The sequence below is a fragment of the Rhinopithecus roxellana genome, chromosome 10 (genome assembly GCF_007565055.1).
Source record: "Rhinopithecus roxellana isolate Shanxi Qingling chromosome 10, ASM756505v1, whole genome shotgun sequence".
NCBI classification, from domain to species: Eukaryota; Metazoa; Chordata; class Mammalia; order Primates; family Cercopithecidae; genus Rhinopithecus; species Rhinopithecus roxellana.
Genome location: NC_044558.1, coordinates 107,083,188 through 107,101,166, shown reverse-complemented (window position 1 = coordinate 107,101,166; position 17,979 = coordinate 107,083,188). Strand labels below are relative to the sequence as shown.

Here is a 17,979-nt window from a genome sequence, read left to right as displayed (position 1 = left end):
CAGTTCCATTGCTCCATTTCACAGAGTAAATGAATCAGTACCTGAGGCCCAGAGGTTAACTGACTTTCTCCATGTCACAGCTGGTAAGTGGCAGAGGTGGCCTGTGAACTTACTCTCAGGTTCCAAGTCTAACATGCTGTACTTTCAAAATGGACCCATTCAAGATTTAAGAAGATATTTCCAGCATTGGCTGACATGTTTCCCGAAGACACTTGCCCTGAAACCCACTGCCAAGGTTGTTGGTGGAAGGGTGAAGACTTAGGTCACAAATATGATTGCAGAGATGCTAGACAGTTTATTTATGCAGGCATCTCTGCTTCGAGTGAAAGCAACTTATGTTACACAGAGACCAGCCTTTTAACACTTACCAAAGTATTGATTAAAGAGTTATGGCTTGCTCATCCTGAGGTTTTTGGCATTTTTTTGTTTTTGTTTGTTTTTGTTTTTGGGACAAAGTCTTACTCTGTCTCCTAGGCTGGAGTGCAGTGGTGCAGTCTTGGCTCTCTGCAACCTCTGCCTCACGAGTTCAAGTAATTCTCCTGCCTCAGCCTCCTGAGTAACTGGAATTACAGGCACATGCCAGCAGGCCCAGCTAATATTTGTATTTTTAGTAGAGACAGGGTTTTGCTGCGTTGACCAGGCTGGTCTCGAACTCCTGATCTCAAGTGATCCACCTGTCTTGGCCTCCCAAAGTGCTGGGATTACAGGCATGAGCCACCACACCCGGCCCCCATCGCAAGTTTTTATTTGTCATGCGGACTTTGCTCAAATTAGTGCTTTTGCATATGTTCAAAGAAATAGTAAGACTGATTCCATTTCTCAAGGATGGAGCTCCTCTCTTCTTAATGGTGTGGCTTATCTCAGAGCCATCTGGTTTTTTGCTATGGAATGTTCCATGATTACTTAGTTCCCCAGATGTTGAGGTGATCAGTCAGGAGTCACGCTGGCAAAGTTTTCACGGAGACAGCACTGCCTCTGAAGATAACCAAACGCCTTTGGAATCTATTTTTCCTATTCCACATCTGCCTCAGTTCTAAATCCCAGAGAAAGTGCTGAATCAGCAGCCCTGAAAAGCAAGTCACAGGCTGAGTTAGCAGATGGTTATGTGATAGCTCTGTAAGGTTTCCCACGAGATGGCTTTCGTGTGTTTTTTGACAAGCTTACTTCAGAATGTGTGTTTTATGTTCTCTCACATTGTTTACACTGAAATTAAACCCACACTAAATAAGTCTCAGGAATTGGGGGTCTCTCTGTTCACCTCAATACCACCCCATCCTCCACATGGAATAGTAGTTTTTATGAACTCTATGTAGTCTTATCTCAGTACCAATCTTTTCACTCTAGGGAAGAAGTATCTATTCTACATTTATATCATGGCCTTTAAAGGGAATCTCATAGTTTTTAGAAATTACCATTTAATTACTGGGTATGGGGCAGGGGATAATTAATTCCACACTAAATTCTTCTGCTACCACTTGCCTCAGCAAGAATTTCAGTCAAAAGTCTTTTTTTTTAAAGATTGCTAATTATTGATAAATTTCCAATAGGCTAATATTTGGGAGTTCTCCTGCAATACTGGCGTTACCTGAAAGAATATGTTTCTCAATTTTCTATTGCAGATATGGAGCCCCATCACACATGCTGGATATTATGGGAGTTAAATTCTAATTGTCTTCATCTAATAGCCAACAAACAAATTTGGAACAACTAGAGGACAATAAAAACATGTCTAAGTTCTAAATTGATGCGGAATTCCATTGCTACAGGGATTCAGAGAATGGAGAGGAGGCCACGGTCAAGGAGCTAGACCCAATGGGCTCACAGTTACGTGTGCAGAACAGAGTAATCCACACTTGACTAGGTTATGTAACACATACATCTCCAACTCTTTCGAAGTTAGAACCTTTCTTGCACACAGCGAGTTCTCAGTTAATAGGTAATGAATATTCTTGAGCCCAGGAGGCAAGGATTAGCTCTTTAGAACCAGGAAAGAGGATCTATTACTGCCTTTTCCTGGGTGCTTGCTGGTTTAAGTAAAGTGCGTGATGGAATAGAATTATCTCAGGCTGGGTTTGGTGGCTCACGCCCTTAATCCCAGCACTTTGGGAGGCCAAGGTGGGCTGATCACTTGAGGCCAAGAGTTCAAGACCAGCCTGGCCAACATGGCAAAACCCTGTCTCTACTAAAATTAACTGGGTGTGGTGGTGTGTGCCTGTAATCCCAGCTACTCAGGAGGCTGAGGCACAAGAATCACTGGAACCCGGGAGGCAGAGGTTGCAGTGAGCCAAGATGGCACCACTGCACTCCAGCCTGGGCGACAGAGTATTACAGAAAATAAAAAAAGGATTATCTCAGAATAATAATATTCAGCAAATTTAAACTTGCCACTTACTGAAAATGGATTCATGAGGACATATTGGCCACCATCTGCTGTTGAACGCTGACACCAGATTACTGAGTAAAGAATTCAAAAATGTTCTCAAAATTGATCTTTCCAGACATTTTGGTAGTTGCTTATCAGCAGAATTTCCCATTCAACAGATTCTTTTATGGAACCCAAGTTTGCAGTGCCCATTGAAGAAACAGAATTTGCTTTCAAACAGATGTGTTGGTCTCTGTTTTTAGTTTCAGGCTATAAACCTTTTGAGGGCAGGTACTAACCACCAGGTTAGTACGGTTATGGTGCTTGAGAATCTAATCTCAAAAGAAAACATCATTTCAAGGTTCATGGTTTTTTGGCCTCCAAATTAGGTGTATATGATCTACCTTTAAGGCCTTTTGTTTTTTGCTTTTGTGAACTTTTATGTCTCTTGCAGGAAGACTTGTCTCTTTCTGTCCATCCCACATTTGTACACGGACTGTCACCTCCACATTAAAAAAAGAGGGCGGGAAAGGGTTGTACTTGAAGTGACTGGCAAATGTTATCTTCAAGCCTTAACCTCTTTGGAAAGATGGTCTTCGCCAATAGGGGAGAGACAATTTCTGGAGGAAACTTCCATGGCGAATACCCAGCCAAAGTAAGCTTTTTGAACTGCTCTTGACCCAGAAAGCACATTCCAATATAGGCTGACTGAATGGAGACCCTCTTTCAGGCCCTAGACTACTTGGCCATTGGCATCCATGAACTTGCTGCAATCAGTGAGAGAAGAATCGAGCGGCTCTGCAATCCCTCCCTCAGTGAGCTGCCTGCCTTCCTGGTGGCTGAAGGTGGTCTGAACTCTGGGTTCATGATAGCGCACTGCACGGCAGCAGCCCTTGGTAAGGATACTGCCCTTTCCCCAGAACACACGCCCATCCATCTAAGGGTCTTTCCATTTCACCCAGAAGTACCAAATGTGGTCTGTGAGTGAGACCTAACTTTTCACCACTTTTATTTGCATCCTAGCTTTCTCAGTGCAAATGTAACAGGTTAATTCTAATATTTTTCAGAAAAAGATAGTTTAACAACTTCAATATTGTTATACTGAAATATAATAATACAATAATAAGGCTGTAATGGACAATTCATCTGTGGAAAGCAATTTGACATTGCGTATGAACTTCATCTCGGCAGCTTTTTTCCAAATCTCCATTGGAAGACTATTGGAAAAAGACTAAGATGCTTATAGTTAATGGTGAAACTTGACCTGACCTATAATTAAACTTTAATTAAACTTTCAAACCTATAATTAAACTTTGGATACATTTCACTAAATATAACAACCACTAAAAACATAAAGATGTTGTTGCAACATAAATAAATGCTTATAAGCAGCAGGATACCCTCTATGAACATTGAGCTTCAATATAGTTTATTTCTGACTCAAGATTGTAAGAGACAGATGGAGTAACACATCAGAACAGTCCTTGGCACTAAGTGCTAAGGGCCTCATTTATGTTCATTTACTTAATTGTCACAATTGTCACCTGAGGTAAGTGCTATTATTATCTATAGATGAGTATCTGAAGATCTGAGAGTTAAGAGACTTGCCCAATATTGCACAGCTAGCAAGATGTAAAGCAGAATTCAAACCTGTGAATTTTGGCATGCAAAACTGTGCTTTTACTTTAATTAATGAGGATCTCATTTTAATCCATACTAATCCAACCCTAAAATAGGGTTGTCAAATTTAACAAACAAAAACACAGGATGACTACTTAAATTTGAATTATTTGGGACATACTTATAGTATAAAAATTATGTTTTTTAATCTAAAATCAAAATTTAACTGGGCAGCCTCTACTTTATCTAACAACCCTACCCTAAAAGGGAGGATAGCATGAGTTATTACGTGCGTAGACGCTAGATTAGAAGCCCAGCTCTGCCATTTACTAGATGTGTGAGCCTCTTTATCCTGTTGATCCTCAATTTACACCTGCATAAAATGGAGATGATAAATTTACCTAAGGGGGTAGTTTGGAAGATTAAATGAATTGATGCATATAAAGCCTGGCATATCATAAGCACTAAATAAATACTAGTTGCTATTAATATTATTCCCAAGCAACACAAATAACCAACTAAGAGCTACTGAATTCACCTCCTCTGACCCAGTATCTTCTATTTGCTCACTTGCTTATTAATAAAATAACCCTTTAACAGGTAGAAACTTCTCACAATAACATAGTGGGGGAGTAGTCATTGATTTCTAGAGAACATGATGGACATTGGGAAGCCTCATTTGAACATGTTTTAGTTTCCCAAGCTGCCTATTGAGGTTGTTCGGCTTGCTTTCACTGCAGTAAAATTAGGGTTTTTCTTTTTTTGGCCCTTGTAAGTTATCTCTCTGAACAAGCCTCACCACAGGTTGCTTATCCATATAGTCCTCAGGTTAGGGTCCAAGGACTGGGGACTTACAGCGCTGAAACCTGGAAAGTCCTTGGCCAACCAGCATGACCTTGACAAAGTAGCATGACCCTAGTTTAAAGCGAGATCATCTTAGGATACGATCCCATACGGCATAGAAAACAATGGAAACTTCACCCATGACCACTCTTAAAGCCTAAGAAAGAGAAGAGACTTTGAGTCTGACCTTTCCTGACTTCTAAGCTAGGGCAAGGGAACTTCCTAACCTAAGTCCTTGCTGCTTATAGTGTAGTCCTCAGACCAACAATATGGCCATCACCTGAGAGCTTGTTAGAACAGCAGACTCTCAGGCCCCACCCAAAGCTTAGTCTCTTTGTTATAACAAGGTCCCCAAGTGGTTCATGTGCACTGGAAAGCTCGACAGTCCTATATCTTGGTCCTCTCTAGAATTCCTCCTCCTCCCAGATACTTCTGGCAGTCATCGAGCCCCTGTTTACATCCACTTATATCATCCTTGAACATTCTGAAGTCTTAAATTTTCTTCCCCAAGATTTGTGGGTCTAGCCTCAGTCCCCAAATGCCACGCCTGAATTCTGGTGACACAACCAAATTGATCTCAAGTACCTGAAAATGGCCATCATGTCTCTTTCTCCCCTAGTCTCCCTGGCATGCTAAATGCTTCCCAGGTTTTCATCTTGGCCTTGTTATATTAGAATTCCCAGCTGTCCCATCCCCGTCTTACCTCAGAACTCACTATTGCTTCAGAGTCCTCACTTGGGGAAAAATATGACCTGCTTCCTTTTCCCAAAGCAGCTTTCTACCATCAGGGCTTGAATAATGTCCCAGATCTTCTGGAGAGTGTATCCCATGCGGTGGAGCACTCTGTGGAAGCCAGGGGTCCTTCAGACAGCTCATCCTATGAGGAGCACTTCTTAACTGGCATTGGTCTCTCACAGTTTCTGAGAACAAGGCTCTGTGCCATCCCTCGTCTGTTGACTCCCTCTCCACCAGCGCGGCCACGGAGGACCACGTCTCCATGGGAGGATGGGCAGCCAGGAAGGCCCTCAGGGTCATCGAGCACGTGGAGCAAGGTAATGCTGATGAGTCCGGGATGGCGGGCTTCCCTGATAGACCACTGTGCCTGTGCTTCTCAGGTGGGATCGCCCACCAGCAACATCAGCATCACCTGGAAACCTGTTAGGAAGGCAGACTCTCAGGCCTCCTTCCAGGCCGGCTAATTCAGAAACTCTAGGAGGAGAGTGGAGCAATCTGTGTTTAACGAACCCTCCAGGTGATTCTGATCTTCACGAAAGATTAAGAACCTTGCTCTGTCGCCCAGACTGGAGTGCAGTGGTGTGATCTCGGCTCACTGCAACCTCTGCCTCCCAGGTTCAAGCGATTTTCCTGCCTCAGCCTCCCAAGTAACTGAAATTACGGGCATGCGCCACTAAGCCAATTTTTGTATTTTTAGTAGAGACGAGGTTTCACCGCGTTGGCCAGGCTCGTCTCAAACTCCTGACCTCAATTGATCTGCCCACTTCGGCCTCTCAAAGTGTTGAGATTACAGGCATGAGCCACCCTACCTGGCCTGTTTATTCTGTTTTTAAAGAAAGAGGAATTACTTTCCTTTAGGCATTTTTCTCTGTGTTTCTAAGTTTACCCAACAGTATTGGAAGCAGATGGCTGACAAAAGAATATCTCAATTTTAAGATAAATGTGAGAGTTCAGTCCTTTTTTTGGTAATGGTTGTGTTGAGATATAATTCACATATCTTATACTTCACTCACTTAAACTGTACAGTTGAATGGGTTTTGGTAGATTCACAGAGCTGTGCACCCATCGCCACAATCAATTCTAGAATGTTTTCATCAGCCCACAAGGACACTGGTGCTCTTCAACTCTGACCTCCCTGTTCTCCCTAATCCCCCAGTCCTAGTCCTAGTCCGAATCTACTTTCTGTCTCTGCCTTTGTTTTTGTTGTTTGTTTTCCTATTCTGGACATTTCATGTGAATGGAATCCCGTAGTCTTTTGTGTCTATCATTTTTTAGTTAGTAAAATGTTTACTTTTTCTAATTTTTCATATAATCTTGCTCCTTCTAATAGTAAAACGTTTTCAAGACTCATGCATGTTGTAGCATGAATCAGTCCTTTATTCCTTTTTATACCCAAATAATATTCCATCATATAAATATACCACATTCTGTTTATCCCTTCAAACACTTGATTTGTTTCCACCTTTTGGCTAATATGAATAATCCTGCTATGAACATGTGCAAGTTTCTGTGTGGATGATGTTTTCATTTCTCTAGGGTGGAATTGCTAGGTCATATGATAACTCTATGCCCATCTTTTTAGGAACTTCCAGACTGTTTTCCAAAGTGGCTACCCCATGTTATGTTCCCACCAGCAGTATTTGAAGGTTGCGATTTCTCCACATCCTTGCCAGCACTTCTTTCTTTCTTTATTTTTTTTGAGACAGGGTTTCCCTCTGTCACCCAGGAGGGAGTGCAGTGGCATGAACATGGCCACTGAAGCCTTGACTCCCTGGGATGAAACCATTATCCCAGCTCAGCCTCCTGAGTAGCTGGGACCACAGGCATAGGCCACCATGCCCAGCTAATTTTTTTTTATTTTTTGTAGAGATAGGGTCTTGCTATATTGCCCAAGCTGGTCTCAAACTCCTGGGCTCAAATGATCCTCCTGCCTCAGCTCTCAAGGTGCTGGGATTACGATCAGGAGCCACTGCCCCTGACCTAGGACTTGTTATTATCAATCTACCATAATGTGTTCCTTATGTTCATTCTTCACAAGGATTCTCTATTGAATATGTTGCTCTGGTCTAAAGCTTAGAGTCACCCTTCTCTATCGATTATCTTCTATCTAGTTCATCAGCAAATCAATCCTACCTTCAAAAGACACCAATCCAGCCTCTGTCATCTCCTTCTGATGGGTCCCCTTGTTTTCCTTTCTTTTTCTTAAAATAACTTCTTAAATGGCTCTTGGTTACTCCCATTTTGAATTTTTTTTCTTTTTCTTTTTAGATGGGTCTTAGTCCCCTTTTTTTCACTAATGTTTCTCTCTAGGAACCACACACAATAAACTAGAATGAGCTTTTGAAAGTGTAATTTAGACCACATCATGCCCCTATGGGAAATTTACCAGTTACTTTCTATTGCTCAAGATAACATCCAACCCCCTTACTGAAGCCAATGGTAACATGGCTGGTTACATGATCCAGCTTCTGCCTGTCACTGCAACCTCTCTCCATCCCATTTTCAATCCTGAAACCCCAGTGTTGTTCTTGTATCTGCCAAAAAATGCATCCCTACCTTAGCACTTGCTGGACTGCTTGCCTGCAGCACTGGCCCCGAGGACTTCACTCATTCTATCTCTGGAACTGCCTAGAATTCATCTGAGATGCCTTCCTTGTCTACCTCAGCTAAAGCAGCAACCATTATTTCATTTGTTTGTTGTTGTTATTTTCCTAACAGCACTTAGTATAATACCTGTGATATACTTAGGCTTGTCTTTCCTAGTAAAATATAAGGTCTATTGGGGCAGGGATCTTCTCTGTCTTGATCACACCCCTAGGTGGACCTAGAACATCTAGAACCATGCCTGACCCAGACTGGATGCTCAAATGTTTGCATGACAATAAAGTTGGCACTATAGGTCCAAATGATAGATGCAGCTTTTCCAATGTAGTTCTCTCCTTTTATATCAGAAACGTGTAGTTGGCAAAAAAAAAAAAAAAAAAAAAAGGCACTTTGTGTATCAAGCACATTTATTGTTTTTTTTTTTGTGTTGTTAAATATATTTATTAGAGAACAAAAAAGAAATGAGGGGGCAGGTAAGCATTTTAACAGGCTGGAAAAACAGGAATCTTCCTGATCAGGTGTGCGTAGTTGCTTTTTTTTTCCTTTTTTTTTTTGAGACTGAGTCTCATTCTGTCTCCCAGGCTGGAGCGCAGTGGCACGATCTCAGCTTACTGCAACCTCCGTCTCCCCAGTTCAAGCAATTCTCCTGCTACAGCCTCCCGAGTAGCTGGGATTACGGGTGAGCACCACCACGCCCAGCTAATTTTTTTTTTTTTTTTATAATTATTATACTTTAAGTTCTAGGGTACATGTAAGCATGTTTATTGTTAATTAAATTTGCTTTGTCTACATATATTAAACAAATACCTATAAATCTTGGAATCCGGTGATGCTGGATATAGGGTATAAGCACCTGCTTATTACTAGTGATTCTGTGTTACACAGGTAACTAGTGTGGGAACACAGAAAGAATAATTCCACCTGACTGGGGCGGAAAGACATCTATCACTTGAGCACAGTGGATTAAACAGTGAAAGAGATGTACTTGGCCTTTGCCCTCTTAGAAATTTAAGTCTAGCCAGAGAAGTAGATACTGAACAACATGGTAACTTTTTGTAGCACTCAACAAAATTATAAAAACAGTTCTAGGAGGAAATAACTGAACATGATCTAGTCTGAAAGAACCAGAAAACGTGTTTCTGAAGTATTTAAGATTAAGGCCTAAACAGCAAATAGAGCCAGCTAATGGGTGTGTGTATCTGCACGGGAATAAAAGTGCCACATTAGTTTCGCAAGGAAAAGGAAAGGGGATGTGCACAAAATATATTGTCTTGGGTTATATGGTTATATTGAGATGGGATATCCAAGTACAGATGCAGAGCTCAGGAAAGTCTGAAGATTCATCTCTTTTTTTCTTTCTTTCTTTCTTTTTTTTTTTTTTTTTTTTTGAGGCAAGGTCTCGCTCTGCTGCCCAGTCTGGAGTGCAGTGGTGAGATCTCAGCTCACTGCAACCTCCGCCTTCCGGGCTCAAGCAATTCTCTCACCTCAGTCTCCCAAGTAGCTGGACTACAGGCATATGCCACCAGTGGGCTGGGCTAATTTTTATATTTTTGGTAGAGATGGGGTTTTGCCATGTTGCCTGGGCTGGTCTTGAACTCCTGGGCTCAAGTGATCCGCCCGCCTTGGCTTTCCAAAATACTGGGTTTGCAGGCATGAGCCACCGCACCTAGCCATGTCCTGGGATTAATGATGAAGGTCAGCATTCTCTGCACGGAGGCAACTGAAAACTACTAGACATAAGGAGAGAATACCAGGAACAGAACCTTGCATTCGAGGGAAAAGGCGTAACCTGAAACGTCATAGCCTATGGGAGGAAGGAGGGAAACCTTTTCAAAGGAAATAGCTTCAAGAGCTCAGGGTAGCAGAGGTCTACAAGGTCAAGAGAAGCATCTTTTTTTAGAGAAAGGAACACAGGTATAAATTAACCTCAGAGACAGATAAAATGAATAGTGTTCAAATTGTAAAACTTTGAGAACATATTTGCAATACATCTAAGTAGAACATATGTTTGCAACATATCTAAGTGGTACCATTATTTATTTGCTTGGGATTATTTTAATTCATGTGAATTATACTCTGTTAAAGTGAAGATAATAATCATGTAAAACCAAAAGGTGTTTCCATGGTTCTTCCGATACGTGTTTTCAGTGTGTTTAAGAAATTTATTTTGAAGATTGAAGATTTGAAGGATTATTAGGCCACAGAATATCAGCTTATTTCAAAATAAATGAGAGCCATTTGAAATATATCCAGCAAAATCAAGATGCATCGAACCCCTTGAATTTGTAACAAGAAAGTGTCAGACTTTTAAAATTCCAATTGATGGATTCAGGGAGAACTGCTAGCAACAAAGAGCATTTAACCCAATGTTGCAGAGGTAGCCACTTAAGGTTTTCCTGACATGTTTCACATTTATTGTGCAAATATTTACTTCCCAGTTTTTTCTGGTCTTTGACATTACCTATCAGACTACGCTTCTCATGATGTAACATCATATCACCAACACATATTGAACATTTTTTATGTGCATTCAGTCTTTTAATTCATTTAACCTGCACAGTAACCCTAAAAGGTAAGTATTATTATTCCATTTGATGGGACAGGAAACCAAGGCAGAGGTTAAATAATGTGCTCGGGGTTATGCAGATACTAAATGGCAATGCTAGAATTGCAATCCCAGGCAGTTGATTCAAGTTCACTGTCTTAACCACTCCCCTATACTGCCATATTGATTCCAAAAAAATGAACTAGCATCTTCATGGTTTATTGGACTTCCATTTGCATGATTGCTTCATATATGTCCTCCTATGGAAGTATGTCAAAATGAAATCTCTGTGAGTTGAGAGTATGCTACTTTAGTCAGATCTTTGTAATACCTGTAAGGTTTGGGACTGGGAAATAGGGTCATTGATTTGGCAATAAGCCAGGATTTATTCCAGTTATCTGAGTGGCTTTAAATGAATAATATCTCTTCTCACCTGCCAACTCCTCACTCAACTTCTTTGCTCAAGATGGATGACAAGTTCCACCTTTATGTAAATTTCAAGTTGCTTTTAGTTTTGCTCTTCTCTTTGGCTTGAAATACCTGGCACATAGACCCCTGTCAAGGATTTGAAGGAGTCAGTGAATGCGCAAGTGAATCTTTAGTTGCCCTGGAACTAACTCCGTAATGTCTGTTTCAGGCCTTCAAGCTTAAAGGTTCTCAAGTCAACTAAAGCAGAAATCTTTATATTGTCTTTCTGAGCTAAGAACACTTATTAAATATGCCATACCTGTAATAAATTTTGAATATTGGAATCCGTATTTCTTTACATTTGACCCAGTCTAGATTATGAAGAAGTTTTTTATTGAAATGTAATTCAAGGTTAAACCACTTTGGATTTCATTACTTGCCAAGAAAATTAGTTTAGAAGCTTATAGTTGATCAGACTGTCTAGGTGGTTAACCCAAATAGAGTATTAAAAACATTTGACTTCTTGTCTTTCAATTTATGAAGTACATTATGAACTCTGGTGAGTGCAGACAGGTCACAGTGGGAGAGGATGAAGTTGTGAAATTCACTGTGGACCTGGAAGCAATTTCTCATCTTCTAGTCCAGTATCCCCACCTCTCAATTCGTATGGAATTGGAAACCATGAGATTTAAAGCATTTCAATGAAATGCATACGATTATTTAATGGAGCTGGGCCTCAAGATGAGGATCAGCTCTTCTTTCTGAACTCCTTCCCTACCCACATGACCCAAACTTGGCCACCAAACCTTGGTTAGAGGATGTGAATGGGGGACATGGCAGATTTTGCTAGTGCAAATGAATGGGCAGCTTCCTGGGTAGGTGTGTGGGTCTGGTGATTATTCAGGTAAATGTCTCAATTCTCCCCTTCTCAGCATTAAATATACAGTCAAGGGGTTAGAAAACAAGTTAAAATGGCAACTGAATACCAAAGCAACTTAATTCTACCAATAGACAGAGAACGAACCATCTGTTAGTTGGCCGGTGATGGGTGTCAACTTTGGGAAATCCACGTTCCTCAAGCATGAAGTCAGACTTTCATAAGCTACCCTCTTGGAATTTCTTGTTTCAGTGCTGGCCATCGAGCTCCTTGCAGCCTGCCAGGGTATAGAGTTTCTACGTCCCCTGAAAACAACCACTCCGCTGGAGAAGGTCTATGACCTGGTGCGCTCTGTTGTAAGGTAAGATCAAACAGGTCTCTGAAAGTTACATCAGTTCAGCATGGTAAACCCTGGCAGGGCTTAATGTTTGGCTGATGGGTGAATGTGCTCTCCCTATAGGCCCTGGATAAAAGATCGCTTCATGGCCCCGGACATCGAGGCAGCGCACAGGCTGCTCCTGGAGCAGAAGGCAAGCTGGCCCCTTGGCTTGTTTCTTAATTTTCAATTGTTACGGGAAAGCAAAGTCGGGGATGGGGAAATACTGCCTTATTCTATTGTTTTCCGGCTATTCCTTGGGAATGAGCAGAAAGGTATTTCAGCAACAACTTGCAGCGCCACTAAGAAGCCATGTAATAATCACTACGTGCCCCAGGGTGCAGCCAAATGTTGAATATCTAAGGATTAGAAACAGAAATGGATTTTAAATGGAGTTTTGGGACAATATTCATGGCGAAAAAATAAGATGTCAGGTTCATTGATGCCTCCCCACCCCTGCAAGATGTCCTCTGTGATTCAAAAGTATGTTCCCTTCTGGGTGACGCTATCACAACTACCACCACTGGGTGCAATGGCTGTGTAGACCTGGAGGGAAAACCAAGGCCCAGGTGTTTACTTCAGAAGACTTTCAGTCTGTTTAGCGCTCTGGTGAGATGCGGGTTTTTCTTTCCTGTGTATTTCCACTGGTTACATTGACCATACACTCAGCTGCCAGGTACAGATGTCCAGCGTGCTGGCTTATCTTTTAAATATCGTTTTTGAAGTGCTTTAAAGCTTTTGAATAACTTGGGGGTGTTACGTTCCCTAGAATCTCTTGATTTCCTTAAAACAGCTGCTCTGCTCTGGGGGAGTGATTTTTCCTGTGATTTTTACACCCATTATTTCTAAGCATGTCCCGCACTCTTGGTGGGGAAGCTACTTTTCTGCTGGCAGTTTTGGTGCTAGGAGGGAGGTATGTGAGAGTTAGCCTTTAGGAGTATTCATTTTCTAAGGTCATAAAAAAGAATAGGAAAGGCTCCTTGGCTGTCGGTGGCAGTTAAAAAGCAGCTATAAACCAAAAACGGGGCCTTAATTTGATTAAATTAAAAAAAATATTTAGAGATGGGGGTCTTGCTATGTTGCCAAGGCTGGACTCAAACTCCTGGGCTCAAGTGATCCTCCCACTTTGGCCTCTTGAGTAGCTGGGACTACAGACACATGCCACCATGCCCGCCCAGGGCCTTACTTTGAGATGATGTTATGCTTAAACAAAAAAGAGGCTGGTGGGTGGGAGGTAAAAACTAACCAAGGATCTGAGGCGGTGCCTCTCCAATGTTAATGTGGCTATGAATCTGCTGGGCGTCTTGTTAAAATGCAGGTGTGGATTCAGTAGGTCTGGGTGAAGACCAAGATGCTGACTTGTCCCAGGTGATGCTGATACTACAGGGGCACAGGCCATGCTTTAAGTAGCAGGGTCACAGAAACAAAGCCCCCGTGGCATGGAAATAAAGCAACAGGGAAATTCAATTCACTTCCTTTTATCATTTAAGGCTTGCTTTAGAAAACACACAGCTCCAGGCTATCGCCTGTAATCCCAGCAAGCACTCTGGGAAGCCACCATGGGTGGATCACTTGAGGCCAGAAGTTTGAGACCAGCCTGGCCAACATGGTGAAACCCTGTCTCTACTAAAAATACAAAAATTAGCCGGGTCTGGTGGCACACACCTGTAATTCCAGCTGCTCAGGAGGCTGAGGCACAAGAATTGCTTGAACCTGGGAGGTGGAGGTTGCCGTGAGCTGAGATCATGCTACTGCACTCCAGCCTGGGTGACAGAGTGAGACTCTGTCTCACAAAAACAAAACAAAACAAAACAAAACAAAACAAAACAAAACAAAACAAAACAAAACAAAAAAACCATGTAGGTCCTGCTAAGACCCTGGAGAAGCTATCCTTCACTCTGTCCACACTGAATTCTCTGGGTTTTGTTATTTGCTTTCTTGCTTTGCTTTGGAAAAGTATGCAACTTAAAATCTTTATGATGACTTTAGAAAGTTTTGGACTTTGTATATTTACAGTCTTTAATGCAACCAAAGACTAATTGACACAGGTCATATGTCAAATGGCTTAAAATAAAGGCAAGCAAACAGCAGCTGTGTCCGGTCATGTATAGAGGATGTTTTGACTTCAGATGAAGTTGATGTGTAATAGCATGTGGAAACAACGTTGTCAATATTTCAGCTTTGTTTTGTCCTTGCTTTTCAGGTTTGGGAAGTAGCTGCTCCATACATTGAAAAATACAGAATGGAGCATATTCCGGAATCAAGACCTCTTTCTCCAACAGCCTTTTCACTGAAATTTCTGCACAAGAAATCCACCAAAATCCCGGAGACTGAGGACCTTTAATGGGCTTTGTCATGGAGTAGCAGATCAGAGGGCAGTCAGTTTAGCACAAAGCAATACTAGGCTGAAGGAGAGACCTGAGAACTTTCCTAGGTAGATCAATCCATTGTATACTTCAGTTCTTCTAAAGCCTACTTTGGTTAGGCTGACGGCAGTATTATAGTTGCTAAATTCAGCACTGTGTTCCTGTTGTCATGGTTCAGGACCTACCAGGTATTTTCAGATCGTAGGAGTTTTCTTTCTTTCTTAACAATTTCAACAGGCCACTCACTCTTAAGGGTAAGAAGAATAACCACAATTGTATGTGCCTGTTTTACTCTTAGCATTAGATGAATTCAAATTTGGAAACAGATTGATAGCAATTTTTTCTAAAAACATTAGGCTTTTGTTAACCTTTTTATGTTGTTGTTTTTAATTTGCTTCAACCAGTTGACTTTCTTTGGCTAATTTTACTTTGCATGATATGCCTTAATATGTCTTCATAAATAACCATTCTAAGTCATAATTTGTCCTTAAGCTGCTTTTTTCTTCTATTAATTGGATCATAGTAAAGAGTAGTCAATAGGGTCTTCAGCTATTAATTATAGAGGTGATTAAAACCAACAAGGGGTTTCATGTGCAAAGGAGATAAGGAATGAATATAAAGATTGCTATCTGGTGGCTCTTATTAAACTGTGTATTTCGTATTTATCACTACACATATTCCCCAAATGTGTAGAGTTTGAGGTTAGTATTTTCACTTCCTAGGTGTTAGTACTCTATTCACATGCTTATTGTAACCTTCCTCATTTCACAGATAAGGAATCTCTGGGGATTAACCAACCTCCTTTCTGTAATGGTAATCATTAAAATGAGTCCTATTGACAAAGGTCAGATGGAGCCCTAGAATGTATTACCCAATCTGTTTTTTCCCCCAAGAAAATAAAGGACCTTCAGGGATGGCTTAAGTGTATCTGTCCAAATGAAAGATGGGTCACATGACCTCTTGGCTTCCCAAGGCTAAGCTCTGTGACTTTGCAGCCATGTGTGCATGTATGTGCAAGGCCCTTCAAGTGGTCTGAAACCGTGGCTCTAAAAACCATAGCTGGTGGAGAGGAGGACCGACACACTTGCCAGCTTGCCTACCTGATTGCCATCTAAAATGGGCCCATCAGTGGACTTCACAATAGAGTTTTCACTCTTTGGATTTGCAACCTGTCCACCGGAAAGGTGGACACTGAAGTGAAAACTGCTGCCCAGAGAAATTCAGAGAGCAAAAAATGTGCTGAGGAGCCTGTTTACCTAAAGGTTGTTCTTGGTGCTATTCTTCGTCAAAATGTGAACACACACAAATGAGATTTGTGCATTGTCATCCGTGAGCTGCCATTGAGCCAGTAGCCCCCAGTGGTCTGACCGTGCTCATCGCTCCAGTTTGGGGAATGCTGGATTCTCATGGCCCCTGCAGTCCTCCAGGTCAAAATGACACTTTGTCACTGAGTTTTCTACAGGGCTCTATTAGTAACTGACAACACACGCCTTCAAGGGAACTTCAAGGGAAACATGGAATAAACTAAGTCTCAATTGCCTTCTGATGTCACTTTATTCTTAGGTTTTTATAACGGTTTAGTACCTCTAACAGCAGTTAATCAAGTTTCTGAAGGAGCATATGCTTGACTCAGTACACTCTTTTTCCCATTGGCTAGCAACAAAAGAATTGGAGGCATCAGGATTTCCTCCCCAGCCCCGCAGGCTCACCTGGGCTTTGTCACAAGTTGTCTCAGGGCAGCCGGAGGAGGCAAGCCCTAAAGCACAAGGGCTTTTCAAGCCCCTGTTGTGCCACATTTGCTAATGTCCTGTTGGCTAAAGCAAGTCACGTTCCAGGCCCAGAGTCAATTTGGGAGAGTAACACTCAAGGGCATGGGCATGTGATTTGGCGTAATCCACGGGCCCGTATCTGACAATCTACCACATGCATAAAATCCCATCACAGGCCGGGCACGGTGGCTCATGCCTGTAATCTCAGCACTTTGGGAGGCCAAGGTAGGTAGATCACGAGGTCAGGATTTCAAAACCAGCCTGGCCAAGATGGTGAAACCCTGACTCTACTAAAATTATAAAAATTAGCCAGGCGCAGTGGCAGATGCCTGTAATTCCAGCTACTTGAGAGGCTGAAGCAGGAGAATTGCTTGATCCCGGGCGGCAGAGGTTGCAGTGAACCAAGATCGCGCCACTGCACTCCAGCCTGGGTGACAGAGTGAGGCTCCATCTCAAAAACAAACAAACAAACAAAAAAATCACAACCGGCAAAATTCAAAAGCAGATGCATTTCATACTGCTTTAAACCTGTGTCTGATTTTTGGGTCTGGTCACTAGATTGCTTTTTATTAAACTTTATGGTTCTCTTTTTATGGTTCATTGGTTCATTTGGCTTTATTTTGAGATGGAGTCTCAGATCTGTCACCCAGGCTGTAGTGCAAAAGTGCTATCTTAGCTCACTGCAAACTTCTGCCTCCCACATTCAAGCAATTCTCCTGGCTCAGCCTACCGAGTAGCTGGAATTACAGGCGTGTGCCATCACACCCGGCTAATTTTTGTAATTTTAGTAGATACATGGGTTCACCATGTTGGTCAGGCTGGTCTCGAACTCCTGACCTCAGGGAATCCACACACCTTGGCCTCCCAAAGTGCTGGGATAACAGGCGTGAGTCACCGTTCCCGGCCCATTTTGCCTTTTTGCTTACTTTTGTTAACAGTATTAATTTATTAAATGTAAACATTGAAAATATACCGAAAAAATAGTTGGAGAACATTAGTTTCAACCCAGAGGGTAGACTTCATTAGTCTAAAATAGAAAAGACAGTTAAATTACAATGCTTTAAAGGCTATCATAGAGATGTGGGAATGTGGGGAGGGGCATCCAGCTCCAATTCCCATGTAAGTAAGAGAAGGAAAGCATTCTGGGCAGACGGAACCATGCTGCACGGCCCTGAGCAGCTCACTGTCCCCTAAGGAACAGTGTGAAGATTGGTGTGACTAGGGCTTAGAACTCAGAGCTGCTCAGACCTTAATGTGCATGTGAATCACCCAGGGCTTGTTAGGACGCAGATTCCGGCTCAGCAGATCTGGGTCCAGCCAGAGGTTCCGCATTCCTAGCGAACTCCCGTGAGTTGCACGGGCCTGCAGCACACTGGCCTGGGAGGAATAGGGCAGTTTAGGGTAGATGTCTTCTTCTGCCTTCATTCAAAAAAGGCATGAATGCTATTTGTTTAAAGTGAGTGCCTGCTAGATG

General features: G+C 42.1%; 1 protein-coding gene across 3 annotated transcripts in view; it reads left to right on the top strand.

Annotated features, from left to right (window-relative positions):
• Positions 1–16,276, top strand: part of HAL (histidine ammonia-lyase) — a 28,001-nt gene extending 11,725 nt beyond the window's left edge. For all 3 annotated transcript variants that reach the window (XM_010383894.2, XM_010383893.2, XM_010383891.2), the window contains 6 exons: positions 2,952–3,017; positions 3,093–3,258; positions 5,743–5,877; positions 12,247–12,355; positions 12,455–12,524; positions 14,574–16,276. In XM_010383894.2, the coding sequence (XP_010382196.1) occupies positions 2,952–3,017; positions 3,093–3,258; positions 5,743–5,877; positions 12,247–12,355; positions 12,455–12,524; positions 14,574–14,714 (687 nt within the window). In that variant the 3' untranslated portion in view covers positions 14,715–16,276. The remainder of the gene's footprint in view (positions 1–2,951; positions 3,018–3,092; positions 3,259–5,742; positions 5,878–12,246; positions 12,356–12,454; positions 12,525–14,573) is intronic.
• Positions 16,277–17,979: the final 1,703 nt, after the last annotated feature.